General features: G+C 48.8%; 4 protein-coding genes across 4 annotated transcripts; 1 reads left to right on the forward strand and 3 right to left on the reverse strand.

Moving 5' to 3' along the window:
• Positions 1–259: 259 nt before the first annotated feature.
• FSUBG_8239 (e3 ubiquitin ligase RNF13) lies at positions 260–2,531 on the reverse strand (the record flags this gene model as incomplete). The annotated part of the gene is made up of 2 exons (XM_036686626.1): positions 260–584; positions 640–2,531. The coding sequence occupies 2 exons, from the start codon at positions 2,529–2,531 to the stop codon at positions 260–262; spliced, it is 2,217 nt and encodes a 738-aa protein (XP_036536288.1).
• A 2,764-nt stretch (positions 2,532–5,295) lies between these two features.
• On the reverse strand, positions 5,296–6,503 carry FSUBG_8240 (pre-mrna-splicing factor 38b; the record flags this gene model as incomplete). Its single annotated transcript, XM_036686628.1, has 2 exons — positions 5,296–6,325; positions 6,382–6,503. The coding sequence occupies 2 exons, from the start codon at positions 6,501–6,503 to the stop codon at positions 5,296–5,298; spliced, it is 1,152 nt and encodes a 383-aa protein (XP_036536289.1).
• Positions 6,504–6,806: 303 nt separating this feature from the next.
• Positions 6,807–7,658, forward strand: FSUBG_8241 (uncharacterized protein; the record flags this gene model as incomplete). The annotated part of the gene is made up of 1 exon (XM_036686629.1): positions 6,807–7,658. One exon carries the CDS (start codon positions 6,807–6,809, stop codon positions 7,656–7,658), a length of 852 nt encoding a protein of 283 aa, XP_036536290.1.
• Positions 7,659–14,515: 6,857 nt separating this feature from the next.
• Positions 14,516–15,711, reverse strand: FSUBG_8242 (zinc cluster transcription factor; the record flags this gene model as incomplete). Its single annotated transcript, XM_036686630.1, has 3 exons — positions 14,516–15,269; positions 15,321–15,372; positions 15,420–15,711. 3 exons carry the CDS (start codon positions 15,709–15,711, stop codon positions 14,516–14,518), a joined length of 1,098 nt encoding a protein of 365 aa, XP_036536291.1.
• Positions 15,712–18,993: the final 3,282 nt, after the last annotated feature.

The raw sequence follows: 18,993 nt of genomic DNA on the forward strand, positions 1-18,993 counted from the left end.
AGCCGACCATGAGGGTATACCATATCTATTCCTATCCCAGCGCAAGTGTCTTGACACCCATTATGCGCAACCCATTGACTATAACCAAATTCAAATATGTGATATTCTAAAGTCCTAGCAATCCATCCTGTGCTCTGTATCCCAGTGCGCTAGCTATCCATCCATTGCGCCAAATAATAACCAGAAAACTCCAAACCTATACAAACAAAACGCCACGTCATATGGCTCGCCGCCCATAACAAGCAGGGTATCTGTAGCATCATCGGTTGCGGTCCTCAGGAGAGGGGGACCTTGCCCTGCCAATGCCACTGGAGAAAATACTGAGCCAACCGTCGTGTCGACTCCATCGCGAAGTTCGGGTTTCGTTGGTGAGCAATCCCTGTTCAAGATCGGATTCATGGTCATCAGAACGAGAGCCAGAGCCCTCCGCAATAGTTCCATCGTCATCGTCATCATCGTCATCACTTGCATCGTCGCGATATGGTTCGTAATGCGGCTCAGATGATGAGCCATGAGCAAGAGATCGAACTACGTCGCCCTTGCAGATGGGGCAAGTTCGTCGGCGAGTCGTCAACCAGGGAGTTCTATAGACTGTTAGTAAACGAGACTTGCATACTAGCATGTATTTGGAGAACTTACATGCACTCTACGTGAAACTCGTGACCGCATGGGAGGCTCATGACCTGGCTCACGCCATCGACGTATTCCTCAAGACACACCACACATTCGACTTGACGTCCCATGTACTTTTTCCACTCAGCAGAAAACCCACCAGAGCCCTTCTCGCGCTCAGATCGAGCATTGTTCCTGGTTGGGTTTGAAGGTGTTGGTATGGCGTCACTAGATTGCGTTTCTTCTTCGGGAGTACCCGTTGAGCCTCTCGACCGAGGTCGTGGCCGCGAGGGAGTTTCCTGTAGTAGAGGAGTGGTTGGTGTCGGAGCGGACGGTGAAGGAGTTCTCGGGGTCAAAGGCGGCGAGGGAGCGACTGTATGGAACGTGCGCACGGGCAGGCGTTCCACGACTGACTTCGGAGCTCTCCAGCGCCTTCGGCGGATTCTAGCGCGAAGAATCAAAAGGGCGTATACGAAACTCAGAGTGACTAGCGGGCTAACGACCAGTACGAGAAGCGTATCGAAAAACGGGCTAGCATTACTCGTGGGAGTGATGGTGACCCAAAGCCCATCGTGTGCGTCATCATCGGCGTCGTCGGGCTCGTCATGTCCCTCGTCACTTCGTTCGTGGGAAAAGTCGAGGACGTTATCATCATCCTCTGTCAAGAATTCAACCAGAATTTCTTCCTCGTCGGGTTCAAGGTCGTCGTCACTCGTGCGATCGCGAACAAGGGAAGCCTTGGATGGAATTACAGGTTTAAACCTTCTGGATCCAGGATGCCTCCAGTCGTCGTAATTATCCTCAGATAAGAGGGGGCTTCGAATTTCTTTGGATGATCCTCTGACAACCTTGTTTTTCCTGGTGAATGTTTTCCTGGAATATCTAAGCGCTGTCTTTCGCTTTTTACTGGCTGGTTTGGTAGATTGTCCTTCAATTTGGCTGTGGCTGCCGTCGGTAGATCGTCTATCGTGGGTGGAGGCGGTAATCGTGGACTTGACGCCTTGTCTACTGTGCTTCCTAGACTTGGGACCTCTCTGAACTCTGAGAACAGGATTGCCTTGGTTGTCTAATGTATCTTCAATAAAGCTCCCCGGTTGCGTTAGCGCAGACAGCAACTGCGCGGTCGTGCGAGCAGTGAAAACGGATGGAATGGTGACGTTATCGACTTCAGGGCCATGCGCAAACATCTGAATAAGAGGGCCGCCTTTCTGGTTATCACCAACAATGACGGCGAGAGCGCCTCTTCGCTGCGCCCACATTACTTTGTCGAGAAAACCGCAACCGCCTCGCATTAGTAGCGCCACTTTCCCGTCGATTTCGGAATGGTCATGGATGACAGAGACATGGCTGGAGGTGGTGTGACCATTGCCAGCGTTGGGGATTACGACTCTGCTTCGCTTAGCACGGACAGAAGTGCTGGATCTGGTAGTCGAAATAGAAGGGACAGCAGCCCTTAAGGCCTTGTGCAGAGCAATGGCCTCTGCTCTCTCATTCCATCCTGGTGTGTCGCTGCAGCCCAATTCGCCGGTACCGTGTATAAGAGCATCCTCTGCGAAACCGCTGCCCACCCACAGCTGACCACTTAGACCTCGCATAGCGAGCTTGGGACCAAAAGCGGCAGGACGGGCGGCAAAGGAGGTGCTGTTGTCGTCGGTCAAGCTGATGGCAGCATTTGGCGGAAATAATGAGAATGGGGTGTTGTAGTACATGGAGTTCCAAACGGACTTTGGAGACTTTTCTGAATCATCATCATGCGACCGAGACTGAGACGACTTGGAGTCAGTCTTTTGTCTAGACCTGAAGTTACCAGCGGGGTAATCGGCGTAGGCGGTACGGAGCGAGGATGATATAGCGCGACAGAAGAGGAGGAGAGAGGCTGCGATAAAGAGTATAAGAACAAAGACGCGCGGAGGACGCATTTTGAGCGACTGTACAAAAACAAAAACCTCCAAAATAGGTGAATGGAGACGAGGGTACGGGGTGAGAGAGAAAGGAAGAAGGAGGAGGAGGAGGATAAAAGAGAGAGAACGAGAGGTTGGTGCTGGTGAGCTGAGGTGTGAGTGAGGTGACCTTGGGGTTTCGATTTGGGTTTGGGCTTGGGCTTGGGGTCACTCGGAGATATACAAGTCACATAAACCAAAGACGTCACCTCTGGTCTAGGCCGATCATCCGCTGGTCACTCTCTTTTTTGTTTTTGGAGAAGAGGATGGAAGAAAGGAAGACTTAAGGAAGTGAAGCTCCGATGGGAGCACTCGGAGACGGGGAGAGGTGAGTGAGCGAGAGAAAACTATGGCATGGCCTAGGTCGGGTCTTTGCTTTATGAGACGGGAGACTCGAGTAACAAGAAGGTCAGTCAGTATCAGTTGCCAGGCAAACAACGTGAGTAAGGCAAGTAAGTGAGTATAAGGAAAGTTGATGTCAGTGTGGCTGACTGCAAAGCCAAATCGGTAAGGTTCAGTGATAGATAGATCGATCTCACAAAGGAAAAAAAAAAAAAGAAGAAACTGTAAACTCTCTTCTTGGCAATGGGGGAGTGGGAAAAGAGTAGATCATAAAAGTTACAAAGGTTATCAATTCACGACAAAAGACAATGCATTCGAATCAATGACATGGCATGAGAGGGGACGAGACGCACGCGGCATGGTGCCGTAAGTGGAGGTTTCTAGGCGGGGGTGACCTGAAGGCTAGAGCTGTGAGCGCTGTAACCGGCACCTCAACCCCTGTCATTCCAAGGTCCCTAACGGTACCTAGGTACCTATCTTTGGCTTCTAGACTTTAAGAGAGCTTTTCTTGGCTATTGCTGGGGGGGGCCACCCAACAACGTCTCAGAATCAGTTGATCTGGTTAAGACGGGAGAGAGATAAGAGCTTGTCTTACTGAACCGACTCGAGGGTTCAAGTGAAGCCATGAACACCTCAGAGACCAACCCAACTCAACTCAGCTGGACAACACCCGTGGGTCCCTGCAATGATCAGGCGCCCTTCAAAACCAGGGTCTCTTTGGCTGGACTCTCTCTCTCCGTTCTGTTCTGGTCTTCTTCTGGTGGTCACGTCACGTCACGAAACAGCCTCCACTCTCTAGCGCAGGCTACTCCACTCATATCCAGAGCTAGATATTCGGGGTAAACTTGACGCCTCAAAGTCAATCAATCTTGTTCCTGAGCGTCTAGTCTACCGCAACCGTAAACTCGTGACTCGAGGCTGCAGAGCCTTGGACGAGTTGCTGTGCAACAAACCAACACTTCTTTGGCTCATTGACCTTGCTACCTAAGCTAAGTACCTACTAACCTACCTACCTAGGTACCTTAGGTTGGGTACAGGTGCAACGTCGTAGTGTGTTGACAAAGTCGCGTGTTTTGTTTTGCTGTCCGTGAAACGGTCGGTTACGGCCCATTCTCCATTCTCTATGCTCCGTGCATGAGACGAGATGATGTGGTTGTTTCTCGGAACCTCTTTTCTCTGCCTGACTACCTACTAACTTAATACTAACAACTTTGTTAGTTTCTGACACGTGAGAGCGTCAGGTGAGTCCCTTCAATCAGAACAGGCACAGACAAAGTGATCATGTCTAAGCCTTCAGCTAACTACTAGGTAACTAACTACCTTAGCTACTACACCCTAATTACCTTAGGTATCCAAAGGTTCTAACGGCGGGCTGCGGAGACCCGCGGAACCATGAAACCTTTCATCCATCCATATTACGCTACCTCCAATGATCGACCCCCAAAGTGCTTGCGCAACACAAAATACGAATTCACCAATCAAGCTCGTATAAAGACAGCTTGAACAAAGATCCTTCTCTCCTCTCCTCTGCTCACTCGTACCTGATCTAAATCTAACCCTGCCCTGCCTCGGCAACGTAACGGGTCTGCAGATGCAGGTCCACGTTTCGTTTGGTTTAGTTTGACCTTAAAATAGATCCGTTATTGCTTGATTCCCTTGGACGTGCGTCGACTAAGCCTTTTTGGCCTTGTCTGTTGTTGGTCACTTCTCCCTATCCCAAGAGCTAAAGGGCTGAAGGGACTGCTTGAGGTCGACTTCAACAATCCATCCCTTGGGCAAAAGGGATAACATAACCTCACACTATAGACTAATCGATTGCATCTTTGAATTGAATCAAGTTTAAGCTTGTATTCAAGTCAAACTACCTAATCACTTACGATTGCCCGGCTTGGGTATCGCTCCATCGGCGTTACCGCTATCCAGCCTCAAAGTTGAGGATTGCCAGAATCGGCCGTGTAATTGTGCCACTACCGCGATCTGGTCAAACATGGCGTTTTTGATCCATGTCACTTCTGGCTTGCCCGGATTCAGGCACCGAATTCAGTTTTGTATGTGCGTCTGTACATACCTACCTAGGTAGGTGCTGACTTCATTCTTCAGTGACCTGTGATTCTACCTTAACAGCACCGGTTTGGGCCATAGTGGAGGCTACGTTGTGACATTCGTCTAACCTTTGCATTAGTACGCGCGTATCATATTTCCAATGCGTCTGTTTGAGCTCCGCTGTACGTCCATGCCTATCCAAAAGGTCTATTTCTCCCTGACCGACCAACCCGCCCAAAGCAACCCCTAAAAACAAGGCAGTGAATGACTGTTACGCTATATCCAATCATCATCTGTGAATCATTGTCTCGGCTCATAACCTCGATCCAATCCGTTGGTCGTACCGATCGATGCTCAACTAAATTTCTGGCTGGGCCACTCCGTCTGACCCGATCACCTTGCCAACATCCCAAGCCCTTTTCTCTCCAGCCTTGGACCATTGCACATTTTCCGCAGACTTTTCATCTGCACCACTTGCACGCTGTATTTGCTCGTCTACAAAACCGGCGTCTTTTAGACGTTGCTCCTGGGTTTGTCGTAGCTTTTGGCGGTCTCTAAACGCCTCAACAGCATCATCCCAGTCATTACCAACCTCATCTTCATCCATTTGTATGTCAGTCTTGGGATCGTATGTGTCTGAAAACCGTCGATCGATACCCGAAGACCCTCCCACTGTTCCTCGACCCCGATATTTCGGGGGCGGTGCGGGTCCGATTAGATCTTCCATGGCATCCGATCCCTCTTCCTCCTCTTCCTTCCGCTTGCGGTCTTCGCTCTTATCCCTGGGCGATCGATGTCGATGCTTACTCTTAGATTCCCTGGGCGATCGAGACCGTCGTCGGCTTGCAGGTGATCTAGACCTATCTCTCCGTTTTTGACTGCGACGATGATGACCTCCTTCTTCGGAGTCTCTGTCTCTGCTCCGTGTTCTATCGCGCTGCCTGTGATCTCTTCGTGACCTATCCGAACGCCTCGATTCGTCGTCAGTCTTACTGCGACGATCATCGCGCGACAGTCGACCGTGTTGTCGCTGGTCACTGTGCTTATCTGTGAAAAGGTCGTCTGATCTCTGGTCGTGTTTGCGTTCCTGTCTTCGATCCTTGCCGGCGCGTCGCGAATCTCTCCTCGAAGAAGGACCAGCCTCATCTTCGTCTCTTGGCCGTTTCTTGCCGCCTAAAATGGCATGAATATCGCCCATCTGCCGCCGTCGAATGTCATGAACACTCGGGTTTGTCTTGCTTCGCTTGATTTCTTCCGTGCGCTCGAGATCCTTGAGTCGTGCCTTGGACTCGGCGGCTTCTTTGGCTAACAGCGCCTTGTTGTGATTGTCGGTGTCCTTTATAATATGCCGTAAAAATCGGGTATTGGGTTTCATCATACTCGCAGGTCTGAAGCCATGTCAGCAACAGACTTGCCATAATTGGTGGCTGGGTGTATGCATTACTTCTTATTCGTGCGATATGCTTCCATACCCATGGCTGAATATTTGAGAGAGCAGTCGCTTGCCTCTTGCGACAAGAGGTCCGCGACATAATCGTCGGTTAAAAGGTCATCGTTGTTTGACATTATTGATCGAGCCCGAGAGTCCTGGATACGCGCCAGTCGTAAAATACATATATTGCCCAGAGATTGCGGCCCCCAAAAAGGTTGTAAGTAGAGGTTGCAGCTCTTGTACTTGGCTAGAAGTGCTATGCATTGATGTCAGCACTCTTCTGCCCCTCCACACCGCCTGCTGCTCAAACGGTGACCCGCTAACCCAAATCAGATTTCAAAGTAAACATATCTGTGTTCAACTTAGTAAACACAATCAGCGCTTTATATCACCAGCCTAATAACTGGTCTTATTTTGTCACAATATCGCAGACTATCATGAGTCCGCCAAATCCAGAAAAGGTTCTTGAAGCCTTGAACAAACTTCAGTCATCGCAAGAAATCTCAATCATCAAACTCAGTGAACCCATCTCAAGCTCAAGACCTCAAGATGCCCGGCAACGAACATCAGATGCATCAAATTCAGCCTTTGATGCGCCAACTCCCGCAGGGCTAACAGCCGATCTAGCACACTACAAAGAACTCTTCGCCAAGCTACGCTTCTCATATGTACAACAAGTCACAAAGGAAAAGTTCATCCGAGCCATTGTCGGCGACCCACCAATGATTGTCACAATGGAAGAGAATCTGGAGCTCGAAAAAGAAAACGCGATCGCGAAGAAGCAGCTCAAAGAACTAAAGACAGAAGTGGCGGATATGGTGGCAGATCTTGAGAGGAGAGGTATCGAGCTTAGCCAGAAGTACGAGAGTGTGCAACTTGAAACGGCAAAGCTGCGTGAGATGCCTACAAAGATCGAGGATTTGGAAACGCGAATTGAACAATTACGCACAGAACTAGAAACCCCAGATGGATCCGCCCCCAGCATGAATCTGCCTCTGGCCAAAACTCAGGATCTTGTCAACCAACGCAAGCTCGAACAGCAGGAACTCGCGCGAGAGCTGGAATCCTTACAAGCCAAGGTCCCTCGGAAAAGAAAGGAGGCTGAAAGACTTCGCATTGAACTGCAGCCTCTCGAGAACAAGCGCCAAAATAGTGCGACAGCTGCGCGTGAGGCGAGGAGGAGAAAGGAGGCCGCTTTGGGCGGTGCAGCTGACGACCTGGAGGAGAGAGCTCGCTGGTGGAGAGCGAGTGAGGGTGTTTTAACACAGGTTTTGGATATCAAGAATTAAGAGATGCGAACACGACTGAAGAGATGAGATATCACGATACAACTGGCGTTGTGAGGACATGGGACATAGGACATGAAATAGGGGTAGGGGCGTTTAGCATAGGTAATGCTACCTGGCCTTTGTTATAGCTCTGGCAGGATATTTGTGTTGATTACTTAATGTTGAAAGTCGTAAGGTGCGTTATCTGCGATTCTATCCGACGTAAAGATGTGCCTTTCGTGTAAAGCCTCGACCTGGTGTTTCCAGCCCATGTAGTCAACCGTACCATAGTTGCACTCCCCGGCGAGATTGAGAAAATTTCATGAGTAAACTTTCGTGTATTCTTCATCATGGTGCTTTGAATGTGCTCTCCAAATCTATCCTTGAACACAGATAGATATCCTTCACCTCCAGAGTCCAGTCCCATGATGTTGAACGAAGTATAATATCGATAATAACTCCTTGAGACGTCGAGACTAACATCCATCTTACATCCACCTAAGACATGCCAGAGGAATAGTAAACGCTTTTTTCAATTAGTATAGACGCACGTCAATGACGGTCTGATATATGAGAGATTAACAACCGTAGCTCCGACTCGCGGGACAACTACTATGTCTATTTCGGTACTTGAAAAGGGATAAAACATTGTAAGGTAATACTGAATATATGGGACTGTCTTCCTGTGGCAAAGATGGTGAGTATCGGCGTCTTCCAACTGAGTATACAAGCTACAGAGCTGGCCTCTAAATCTGTAGAGTGATTTCCCCATTTGACACCAGCAGAGCTATAGCTGTGTGCGCTTAGGAATCTATCGAACGAGCAGGTGTACAAATGCTGGTGGTGGCTTGAACTCAACGCCTTCTCGATCGTGGTAGTCTAGTCTTTGTTGAGTACAGTTGGACGCACACAGATTTTAACTGCATATCAATCACGGCTCTCTTCAAAGAGGCAAACAGTCTCTTCAACATTGAGCGTACAACGCCTGATGGCATAACAGCGTTGCGCTTCAGACAGGGGGTAAAAGTATACTGATACATGGCAGTGATACAGGATGAATGCTCACTGTGAGTTCTATCTTGACAATACTACAATTTGAGCCATCAGCAAAGGGTGATATTTTACTCCGAGTGCTCAGAGTCCTGATATTTGGGTCCATGAGAGTTCCTCTGTCAGTAAACGAATAGTCCATCCATCATCAGGAAAACACCAACAGCACCAAAAGCTTTGTGCGGACTTCAGAAGAATTCGTGTCTCCTCTATAGCTGCAGTCGGAGTATGTAGAGTATTGGATATGAGGGAAAAGATGGGTTGAGTGGCAGTCAAGTGTCAAGGTAAAGTCATGAGCAAAAGACAAACTGTTTCAACAACCCCCTTCTGTCATCCTGGCCAAATCGATTTCTTCCTGAAGCTTGTATTATGGCCTCAAGCCCTCGATTAAGTACGGTGGTGTACTATTACAGATTCTCCTATGGGTTACTATACATAATTACTCGCCGCGAAAACTCAACAAGATCATCATACTGTGTACGAGCGAGGAAACACCACTAAATCAACGCCTCTCCGTATGATGTGTACATACAACGTAGAGCTCCATGCTAGGGAGTTCTTGGTCCCACTATCACCGTGATGGATATGTTCCTGACTGTGTCGTTTTGTAGGTAAGATAAGGAAGCATTTCGTCTAATGGCCTGGAACCACAACAGCAGAATAGGCGAATTTCGTGCTTCTACTCCTGACAACTCGAAATGCGTTCCCTGTTGGGACATATCTCGGATACATATGCTCGTTCGGGCTCCACTCAGAGCTGATTGTCAAAAAATCTCCTATCTGTCGGCCGACTCTACTAACATGGGACGACAGGGAGAGTTAATACAATTGCAGTGTTGGCGCCAGCTCAGCATGGCTGACATGAGGGCTTTATAAGCGTGACACTGATATCATGTAGTGATAAATAAATGTAGGACCCCTAGATCCTATTTTCCGATTGGGTTCCAGACTTTGCCAGCAGATCAAGTCAGCACTAGATAGATCCACGGGGTTTATGAAGCTAGCTAGGTTGTTGAGGGTATCTTTTTATATCCAAAGCCAACAACAACTGAGCGAATGTGGTGGTAAGAAACATGAATAACTAGGTGCAATTCTACTTGATTAGTGCTTTGATGAGCACGGCACACTAATAGCTGCAGTCAGTAAACATCAGATGGTTTGGGTTGAATACTGCTCGGCCACAATTTGAAGCCCGGTTCGGTCACTAAAACCAATACGCGTACTCCTTTCATCCACGAGAGAGTTTCAGAGGATGCAAAATGTTTTTACGCGGGGAATAGCAAAGCCCGACCCGCATACGCAAATGCGCCTTTACGGGCAAATCAACTGTGCGACCCAGGCTTTTCAAACGCCGGGACCCGATGACTCTGGTCAAAAAGGCGTCCGTCTAACACGCTGTTGCTATTATTTTGTCGCTCAAGGGTTCAGCAACCATCCATAGCCACAGACAGCCAAGACCGAGGGGGGGGGGACATTGACCGAGCCAAGGCCAGGGCCGCCAAAAGACAAGACATATTTCCAAGGCTTGGCTGCCTCTCATTCTCGGATTGTTCCACGTAAACAGAGTTGGGGAGGGGGATTTCGTATATCTCGGGTCCTTGAGCCCAATTTCATGCGCACGTGCGCGGATGCGCCCTCTCGACACAACACAGCACAGCACAGCACAACATAGCTTGACCTTGACCAGAGCTTACTTACTTCAGACCCCGAGGGATCAGGATGACTGAGCCTGATCTGACTGGTCGAATGGATTTACCCAAAACGGGTTGCATGTAGCGCGCACCCGCTGGTTCATTGGGGGGTCGAGATCGAACACGGTCTCTACCTGCTTAGTACGGCGTATTTTCTGGGTAGAGTTTTCTCCCAAGTGCCTTGGCTGTCGTGGTGATACGTGGACCAGCGGTCTGAGCCTCTGTGTCAGGGAAATGAGAGACTTGGCTTGAGTTAACGTTGGACGATGGATGCTATAGTATGCCTTGCCATGTCTGAGGACAAGTTTAGCTAACTGCGGGGTGTGTTCGGAAACTGGTGGGAATCATTGGAAGAGTTGAACGAGTGTGGTTCAATAAGACAGGGACCTTGGCGGGTGTAACGTGAGGTGAGGGTGAGGGTGAGTGAGTACCGGTAATTATTGTGTGTATGTATGTATGTATGCATGTATTGTACGTGGCTTGGACTCGGTGTTGAAGAACATGTATGCGTACGGAGTACATACATACGAAAATGAAGCTTGGAAATGTTAGTTTGAGGTGTCGATCTGTGTGAAACCCTGGTTGTGAATCATCGAGGTTGAGTCCACCACAGTCGGCATGATTGCTACTCCGTACATAGGTACGGAGTAGTATCTAGCTGTATTGGAGTTGATCTGGTCTCGAGGGATCAACATGTTAGCAATTAAACATGTTGCTGGCACATATAATACACCTTGTATGGCCATCACTGAAACCCTCCCACCATATACATAGTAAGTCGTCGTCCTCGCTATCACATCACATTGCCTCGCTTCGCTTCGCTTTTTTCCCGCTCCCGCATCCCGGCCCCACATCTGCACCGAGGTCCACATGTGACCTTTTGTGGCATTTATTATTGTGATTCTGCATCGTATCGCATCCCCAATGTCACAATGCGACTATGCGAAAACGCGTATCTCGAAAGAGAAGTCGAAAGTTATTTTCCCCTCATCATCAGCCTCAGATCATTGAGATGCATTGGGCAGTCGTTCTGCATTGGGTGTGATATCATGATTGACTTGTCGAGTTGAACCAAATGCAGTAAAGACTAACTTGGTACTTTAATAAACGAGCTTTGCGAAGAATGCAGCTGTATCGATCGACACCTGATTCATCCCACGCAATTCGCTTAGTCCATCAACGTTATCTGATGGTTCAAACTCAATGCCCAAGTCCAGGACGAAGAGAGGCAAAGGCAAAGGCAAGATGCAAGGCGTAGCGCAATCTGATCTACTTTATCGAGATCGCGCAAAGACTTCTCCAAAGAGCCATCGCCGAACAAAACGAAGGAGGTCAAACCCTGAATCTACTCCGTACACATAAAGCATTATCCCCAAAAGGTAAACGGTCTTGAGTTAACTCTCTAGCAACACACCTGGCCTGACCTGATCTGATCCGATCTGCCTGGTATGAACTATGATGCGAATCGAATGTCTCTTACCCCTTATTATCCAGCTCATTTTTCTCCATTCATCATAACCCGCCTAGGCGTTGGCTGAGGCCGTCACCGTCCGTTGACCCCACATCCGCCGGAGGGTACCAAAAGCCCGAAAGCCGGACCCCAGTTTGACCCCCATTTTTTTGCTTTTGGTCCCGTTTGTTTCTGATTTTCTGAGTCTCAGACTCTGAGTCTGAGAGTCTGAGATGAGAGGGGGGGAATGCGAGGTTGGACCTCCAACTCCGCAGTCCGCGTCCGCGGAGCCCCAAGTGTCCCGCGGACAATCAAATCAGTCCGCACCGCAAAAGGCAAACAAACGGACAGATTCAGAACAACAAAGACATTTTCGCTCTTAACAAGGATCCTTAACGCCATGAATAACCTTGTTAACTTACTGAGCATTGAGTTGACTGACTGACTGACTGTCTGACTGACTGTCTGTCTGTCAGTCAGTCGTTGATCTTGCTCCTCTCTCAATAGAGTTTGTTCACTGTATGCATGTTGATGATGTACGGACACAGTCCCACTCACTGCCTTTTGCTACTGTAACTACCTTGGCGATCAACGGCGGATGGTGATGATGTGTAATCATGATGATATGTACAGTCGTATGTTGGGTCACTCACTCACTCAGTGCAGGATGAGCTCCTCTTGTAAATAAATGCCACTAGAGGGCGGTATCATCAGTAAGCGTCAGCTTCAAAATCAAATGTCTGTCTGCTTCGTCCGTTGTTTGGTCCGACGCGGACCTTGGTCGCCCGCTCAACAGCAGAGCAAGCCGCTTTAGCTTAGGGCTGACTGACACTGGGTGACACACATTCCCAACCTTGTTCGAATGGCGTTTTTTGTTGTTCTGTAACCAGCTAGATACCCGCAGCGTTAGTTCAGAAAAAGGCGCCGCCAGCGGAATTCATATCAGCCCGTGTCGCGCGTGTATTACTCAACCCGTAGCTAATAAGTCATCAATTCGGCCGCCCCTTAACCCAATGGATCTTATACCCAGACTGGCAGTCTTTTCGACACTATGAATCTATCTCTAGTTGCAGGCTCTCTGCTATCGTAAGCAGTGCTGTCAAATTTCCAATCATATCCACCCTCATCGTCTACCGTACCCAGCAGCCTCAATAGGATACACCAAAACAGCCAATCACGCAGAGACTTCCCTCGTGGGACTGCAGATGATGGATGATGACTCTTATGCCCATGGGGACTAACGTTAATATCTAGCACAAAAAGGGGAATGCGAATCTACGGGTCATTGGCCGTTGGTCGTTGGTCATCGGCACATTGCAGCTCTCTGCCGGATTTACGGCTCAACCTGCATCCCTTCTCAATAGAGATTCCCAAGGCTCTGCACCTTAGCTCCGGGTTTCCGTGCTAGCACTAAATAAGCAGTGAGATAGAGGTGTGTGTTTAGAATCTGCCATTGACGGCCGAGTTTTTATTAGAGCTTATTAGCAGCAGTCTAAGACCGACTGTCTACTGTCTAAAAGATAACAGAGTAATTTTTTATTATCATGCATTCGGCCTTTTTTTTTTTCATATTTTAGTTCTTGTTTCTCATCAAGGTTGAGCTTGATTTACAATCACCCTAGCACAGCTGATTCATTGATTAGCGTAGCTTAACCATAACCGTTAAGAATAACATCGTCCACCAACTCAATCAATCACAAATGGTCCGTGCCAAGTCCGGGCAAAGTGTGTGTGTGTGTGTGTGTGTGTGTGTCCACGGCATTTGCACGGAACCGGAATTTGACAGCTCGGTGATTTGCGCTATGGATCTTCAAAAGGGCCCTGAATCAAAGAACTAGAGAGAAGAAAGGGAACAAGGGACTGCTAAGCGAAGGGTTGGTCTCGACCATCTCAGGGTGACGTGTGGTCAAAATCAAATGCTCTATGATCTGATGGAGGGGGTTGGCTGATGTGCCTATGGCTTATTAGATACATGCATACAGTAATAGAGTATGTATTAAAGGATGAACGATATGCTTTTGCGGGCGGCTCAAAGGGCATGGTAGGATCCATTGATGTGACTGCATCCCCACAGTGACTATAAGATATGTGATGAGCCAGCCAGCAATGGACCGACATGTGCAATTGAACCAGGCAATCTGATATGATAATTTAGGGAGTCGGATTAGGTATGTTATCCATATGATATGTACAGGTCTATTCAAAATATGCATCCTTCTCAAAAACCCTATTCCTATCCTATCCCTCCCTCGAATGGCGTGATTTTTATCTCAACTTTGGCTCTCTGTGCTTCTGACAAGAGGCTTGTGCCATGGTCGTGCTCGTGGTTGTCATTCCACATCCATCTTCTTTGTATCATGCAATCTCCAAATCACCACGTTGCCCTGTCCTATCCTGTCCTGTCGTGGCGTCGAGCTGGGCGAGCTTTGTACAAGTAGTCCCATATCCCGTCGGCAGTCGGAAAACATACAACGCCGCACCGAACCTCACACATGTGAGGTGAAACCGTGCCTTTTAACACCAAACCCCCAAGGGTATAAACCCAACCAAACAAGAAATGAAAGCCCAGAAAAAATTGAATCCCGATAAACACCGTGCCGCGTGACAAATTTTGACGTAACATGAAGATGGCCGTAAACAAGTCTATAGTACTGTACAGTCAAGTAAGTGTTTATAGTCGCATCTGCTTATAGTCTCATCGGTTCACCGTCGTAGCCAGAATATATCATGGGATCGCCCATGCCCAGCATAACTTCAGGGTTGGGACATGACAGAACGTGAGGCTTGATTGTTCCAAATTCTGATTCGACGAGGCCCTGATTCAACAAGTCCATATTTGCCATCATGCCATTCTGTTGCTGCTGTTGTAGAAATTGCATGGTGAGGTCGCTAGGCTGGGGCTTGGTCATTGTCCAGGCGGGAAAGTTGCTCATGGCGGGCGATTGCGAGGGGAACAGGCTAGAAGCATCTATCTCGGGCGGTGGAGGGGCAAAATCGAAGTCGGCGCTGCCTGTGAAGCTCTGCGGTGAGAGGGTCATGGCATTGGTGTTACCAAAGGCGGCCCTTCGATAGTCGTGCTCAAAGTCGGAGTGATCGAGCTCTGATGATGACGCTCGCTCGGTTCGGTTGCACACGGATGAATCAGTGTCCTTGATGGTTTCCTTTGCAGGCTCGTGCTCCTTCTGTTGATCCTCGAGCTGCCGAGCCAGCTCAGCCATGCCAGCTTCGTCTTCAGGGAACACTGAGTGAACAGGGAGGTCGATATCGCTGTTGGGGCGGATGCAGCCGAGCTTCTGGGCGATGTTGTGGATCACGGGCTGGCCGCGGTCGTTGAGTTCGGGCTCTCCCAAATCCCAAGACTGGTTGTTTCGAACCATTGAGTAGAGCTTGTGGACTGTAGCAATGAGGGCGAATTGTGTGTTCTCGAGAACCTCGGCGTAACTATTGCGTATAAGTGAGATGCAGACCAAACTGAGAAATCTGAGCACGTACCCTCTAGGCAATTGCTTGTATTCCATCTTCTTACGCACACCAGCTGTGCAGACTAGACCGTCGTCTTTGCATCGCTTGCATGGGAATTCACCGTCACACTTGAGTTCGTGTTAGTGAGAGGTGGGGTTAAAGAGAGGTAGTACTGGAAACGTGCCTTGGTCTTCTTCATTCGGCATCTTTCACAAGCCTTCCACACACGCTTATGTCGGCCGTCCATACCAGTTGTATGTGTGACATGGTCGTGGTGGTGAATTGTGGCAGCACTGGAGCTGGCTCGCTTGGAAGTGCGGTGCACAGGCTTGACAGACTTGGAACTTGACGATGTGCTCTTTCGAGAGAGGGTCGACTTATGATCCTCGGCGGGAGGTGATGGTAAGCTACCTGATCCCATTGCTGCTGTAGTTATATATCTAATATGACTATATGATGTGCCAAGAAAAGTTGATTGAGGCGATATACAATCCAAAATGTGGGTTGTGTTTGGATTGGGTGGATATTGAGTGGTGTAAGCCAGTGGTGGTAGTAGAGTGAGTACCAAGCACCTGGGACAGGAGTGGGTGGTGATGTATGTATATAGTAGATATGAAATCTAGAGTGGAAGAGGAGGGGGAAGAAAGAAAAAAAAGGATTCGAGCAGCTTAATAATAGTTGTAGGCGAGGCCAAAAGGCAGGTCAAGTCAAGCAAGGTTGGATCTTGTGTGACTGGAGGTGACTTGGCGACAGGACAGTAATAAGGAAGTGAGTTATGCGTAGAGTCCAGAATCTAGAGTGAGAGAAGAGAGGGCCTTGAATTATTATGGATTTTGAGTTATGTATGTAGGTATTATGTGAGAACGAGCGATCCCGGTCCACGGCGGTCGGAAGGTTTTCGTAGGGTGTAGACTTTAGAACACAGGTAGGCAAGGCAAGGTATGAATGAGTAGGTACATCAGGTATCAGAGAGAGTGCAAAGGAAGTTCCCGCCCGCGCGCTGCGGCATGAGTTACGAGTGAATGAGTGCCCGTGAGGATGAGTACGGTACTCGAGTGAGTTACCTACCTTGGTATTGGGAGTGGAGGGCGTGTAGCTAACGGTCGGCGTGGTCATTATGTCCGAGAAGGCGAGAGAAGTGCTAGAGTGCTCCATGCTACAGGGATCGTCCAGGGAGTCGAGGCTAGCAGGGGTTGAGATGGACCCGCAGATGATGGATGTTGATGTTCTGTTGATGGTGATGGTGTGGATCCTCTGGAAGTTTGAGGCACTGGAGCGACCTAAAAGTCCGCCCGCGTTGACGGCGGCGGACTTAAGAGAATGAGTGAATGAATGTTGGGTACGTACTGATTGATTGATTGATTGATTTAGTGATGGTGGTGATGGCTGACGGGAGGCTTGGTTGCTTCCCCAACTGCTGGTGCTTACATTACAGCTAAGGGGTTATCAGTTAGAGTCGACCGTTGGAAATACAAATTGATTGGGCGCCCATCAAAATGAGGGACAACGCGTTCTCAGGGCGCAAGCAAATTGTACCCAAAAACTCAAAGCATAAGAGCGAGGCTGATGAGTGTACATACTGTATGATGAGTCTCTGCCAAGCCATGCCCTTGATCAGCATCAGGGTGCGAGACCGAGAACGAGCATTGAGCGAGCGAGGTGCTAACGAGGGGTGTTTTTGGCGATCCCCTTCCCCTGTGGCTGTACAACAATTACAGTACCTAACAATACGGAGACTGTCACTGAGCGCGTATTTTGCGTATAATATCAAATCACTCGCAAGGATCAGAATGCATCGCTGACTGCCGTACCAGTGGACTCTGGCTCTGACCATGGTCGAACTTTTGAAGCTTTGTTTCTGGTTTCAGAACGGCAAATGGTACTTAATTGCGCTGCATAACGCTACACTTACTACACTGCATTGCACAGTAAGACGGACGGGATTGATGCTTATTGTTTGGAGGTGCAGATGACCCAGTAGAGCTCCTACAATCTCGGACTTGATTACTTTGTACAACGTTTCCAACACCATCACTGGAAAACTGTAAGATATTGGCTGTGTGTAAGACTGTACCCCACAGGGAATATAATGCGGCTATTTCTATATGCGTGTATATGTGTATAATTCTTGTCCTCTCCTTACATGGTCGGTCTACTCCCCAGACCGATCTCGTCATCGTGCTCGATCAAGAGACAAGTTGCTGATGCATCATCCTTCTTATGTATATCCAAGTAGGTAGCCAAGCAAGGTCTGTAGGGCCATCTCGCTCGCTACGGACGGTGCATTGCCCAGATGCCCAGAAACGGACTGCATCTTGATCAGTTGCAGACTTACAGTACCTTAGTAGGTGGAGGTAGAAAGATGGATCCCATCTCCCTATCCTGTCCACTTATTGCCGTACTTCCACCGCTGTTGTCGCCACTGACCGAATTTTGGTGCTTCTAGAAGGGTAAGGTGAGCTTGAGAATGAGCCTGGGGCCTTTTGATTGATTAGAGTGACTTAGTTTAGTATGTACTAACTGGCTCTGTCGGGGTTTAATAAGCGCCGACTTTGAGAGCATCCCGCGCGACCGACCTCCGTCATCTTCGGGGCCGATTTACGTATGGTACCTTGGCTTTTGGCCTTGGGTGATTCCATCTCGTCTCATTTTTTTCCTATGTTTTTTTTTTCTTTCGCTTCCTCTCTTGTGAATCCACGTGGATTACCAATACAGCGGATGATGGTCGCTAGGTTAGGTAGTTTAGCTCGGGGTTGGTTACCAAGAGCAGAAGAACTTTGTCCTGGAACCCAATGACAAATGGCGATTGCGTCTCTCCTTGGAGGGAAACCGGGGGGGGACCATCCATTATCTCCATCTTTCAAGAAATGAGATGTGCACCCGCGACCCCGTAGCAAGGGCTCCAGGGCTCTCTCGCGCTGCCAGACTCCAGACTCCCACTGACAGGCAAGGATGTTATGATCCCGCGACCTTGTTAAGGTTCTCATGGCCACGCTGTGCGGCCGTTGCACAGCCAAAAGCGACAACTCATTACTCACCAGCCATTTGTAGGCTGGCGGGCCGATATTTGATTCCGTGCCTAATTGCAACCTTCAGTGAAGCTAGTCACGGTAGTTGTCGCTGTTTTGTAAGCTGCGATATTCCAGCGCTATGGTCCTGGGTTCTTTTGCAGTCATCAACAGGGGTCTCCATTTCTCGGCGCCGATACGAATCACCAACGCCGATGACAGATACTCATCAGGTACGATGCGAAATCGTAAAGCACGTTCATCAAGCAGCCAAGATAGACAACGATCGTCCTCTTGAAGGTTCAATTATAATGGGTCTGCCTCGGTCTATCCCATCGACCAACTCTCCATGCATAGGTACCAAACTTGTTGGATGATGTTCTGGTATTCATGTTCTGATTCTCGTGTAAAGACATGAGCAGAGGACACGTCTTATACCATGTCATGATACGGACACAGGCTTGTGCATGATTGCGGCTCCAGGCCGGCCATAGCTACAGGTAGTGCTATACTCAATTCGTAGGTTATTAGGGGTTCGCAGGCGCTGAATAAGGGCCTCAAAGTTGATTGTGTAAGCGGGCGGGATGCGGTTGAATCTAGCGCCAGGCGGGCTGTGATGAATGATGAGCGCTTCATCAAAGGTCCCACATACCAGGGACCGTGAGTTACAGTACAGAGTTAAGTCCAACTTTAAG

This window comes from Fusarium subglutinans (genome assembly GCF_013396075.1).
Source record: "Fusarium subglutinans strain NRRL 66333 chromosome Unknown NRRL66333_c0000111, whole genome shotgun sequence".
Taxonomy (NCBI): Eukaryota; Fungi; Ascomycota; class Sordariomycetes; order Hypocreales; family Nectriaceae; genus Fusarium; species Fusarium subglutinans.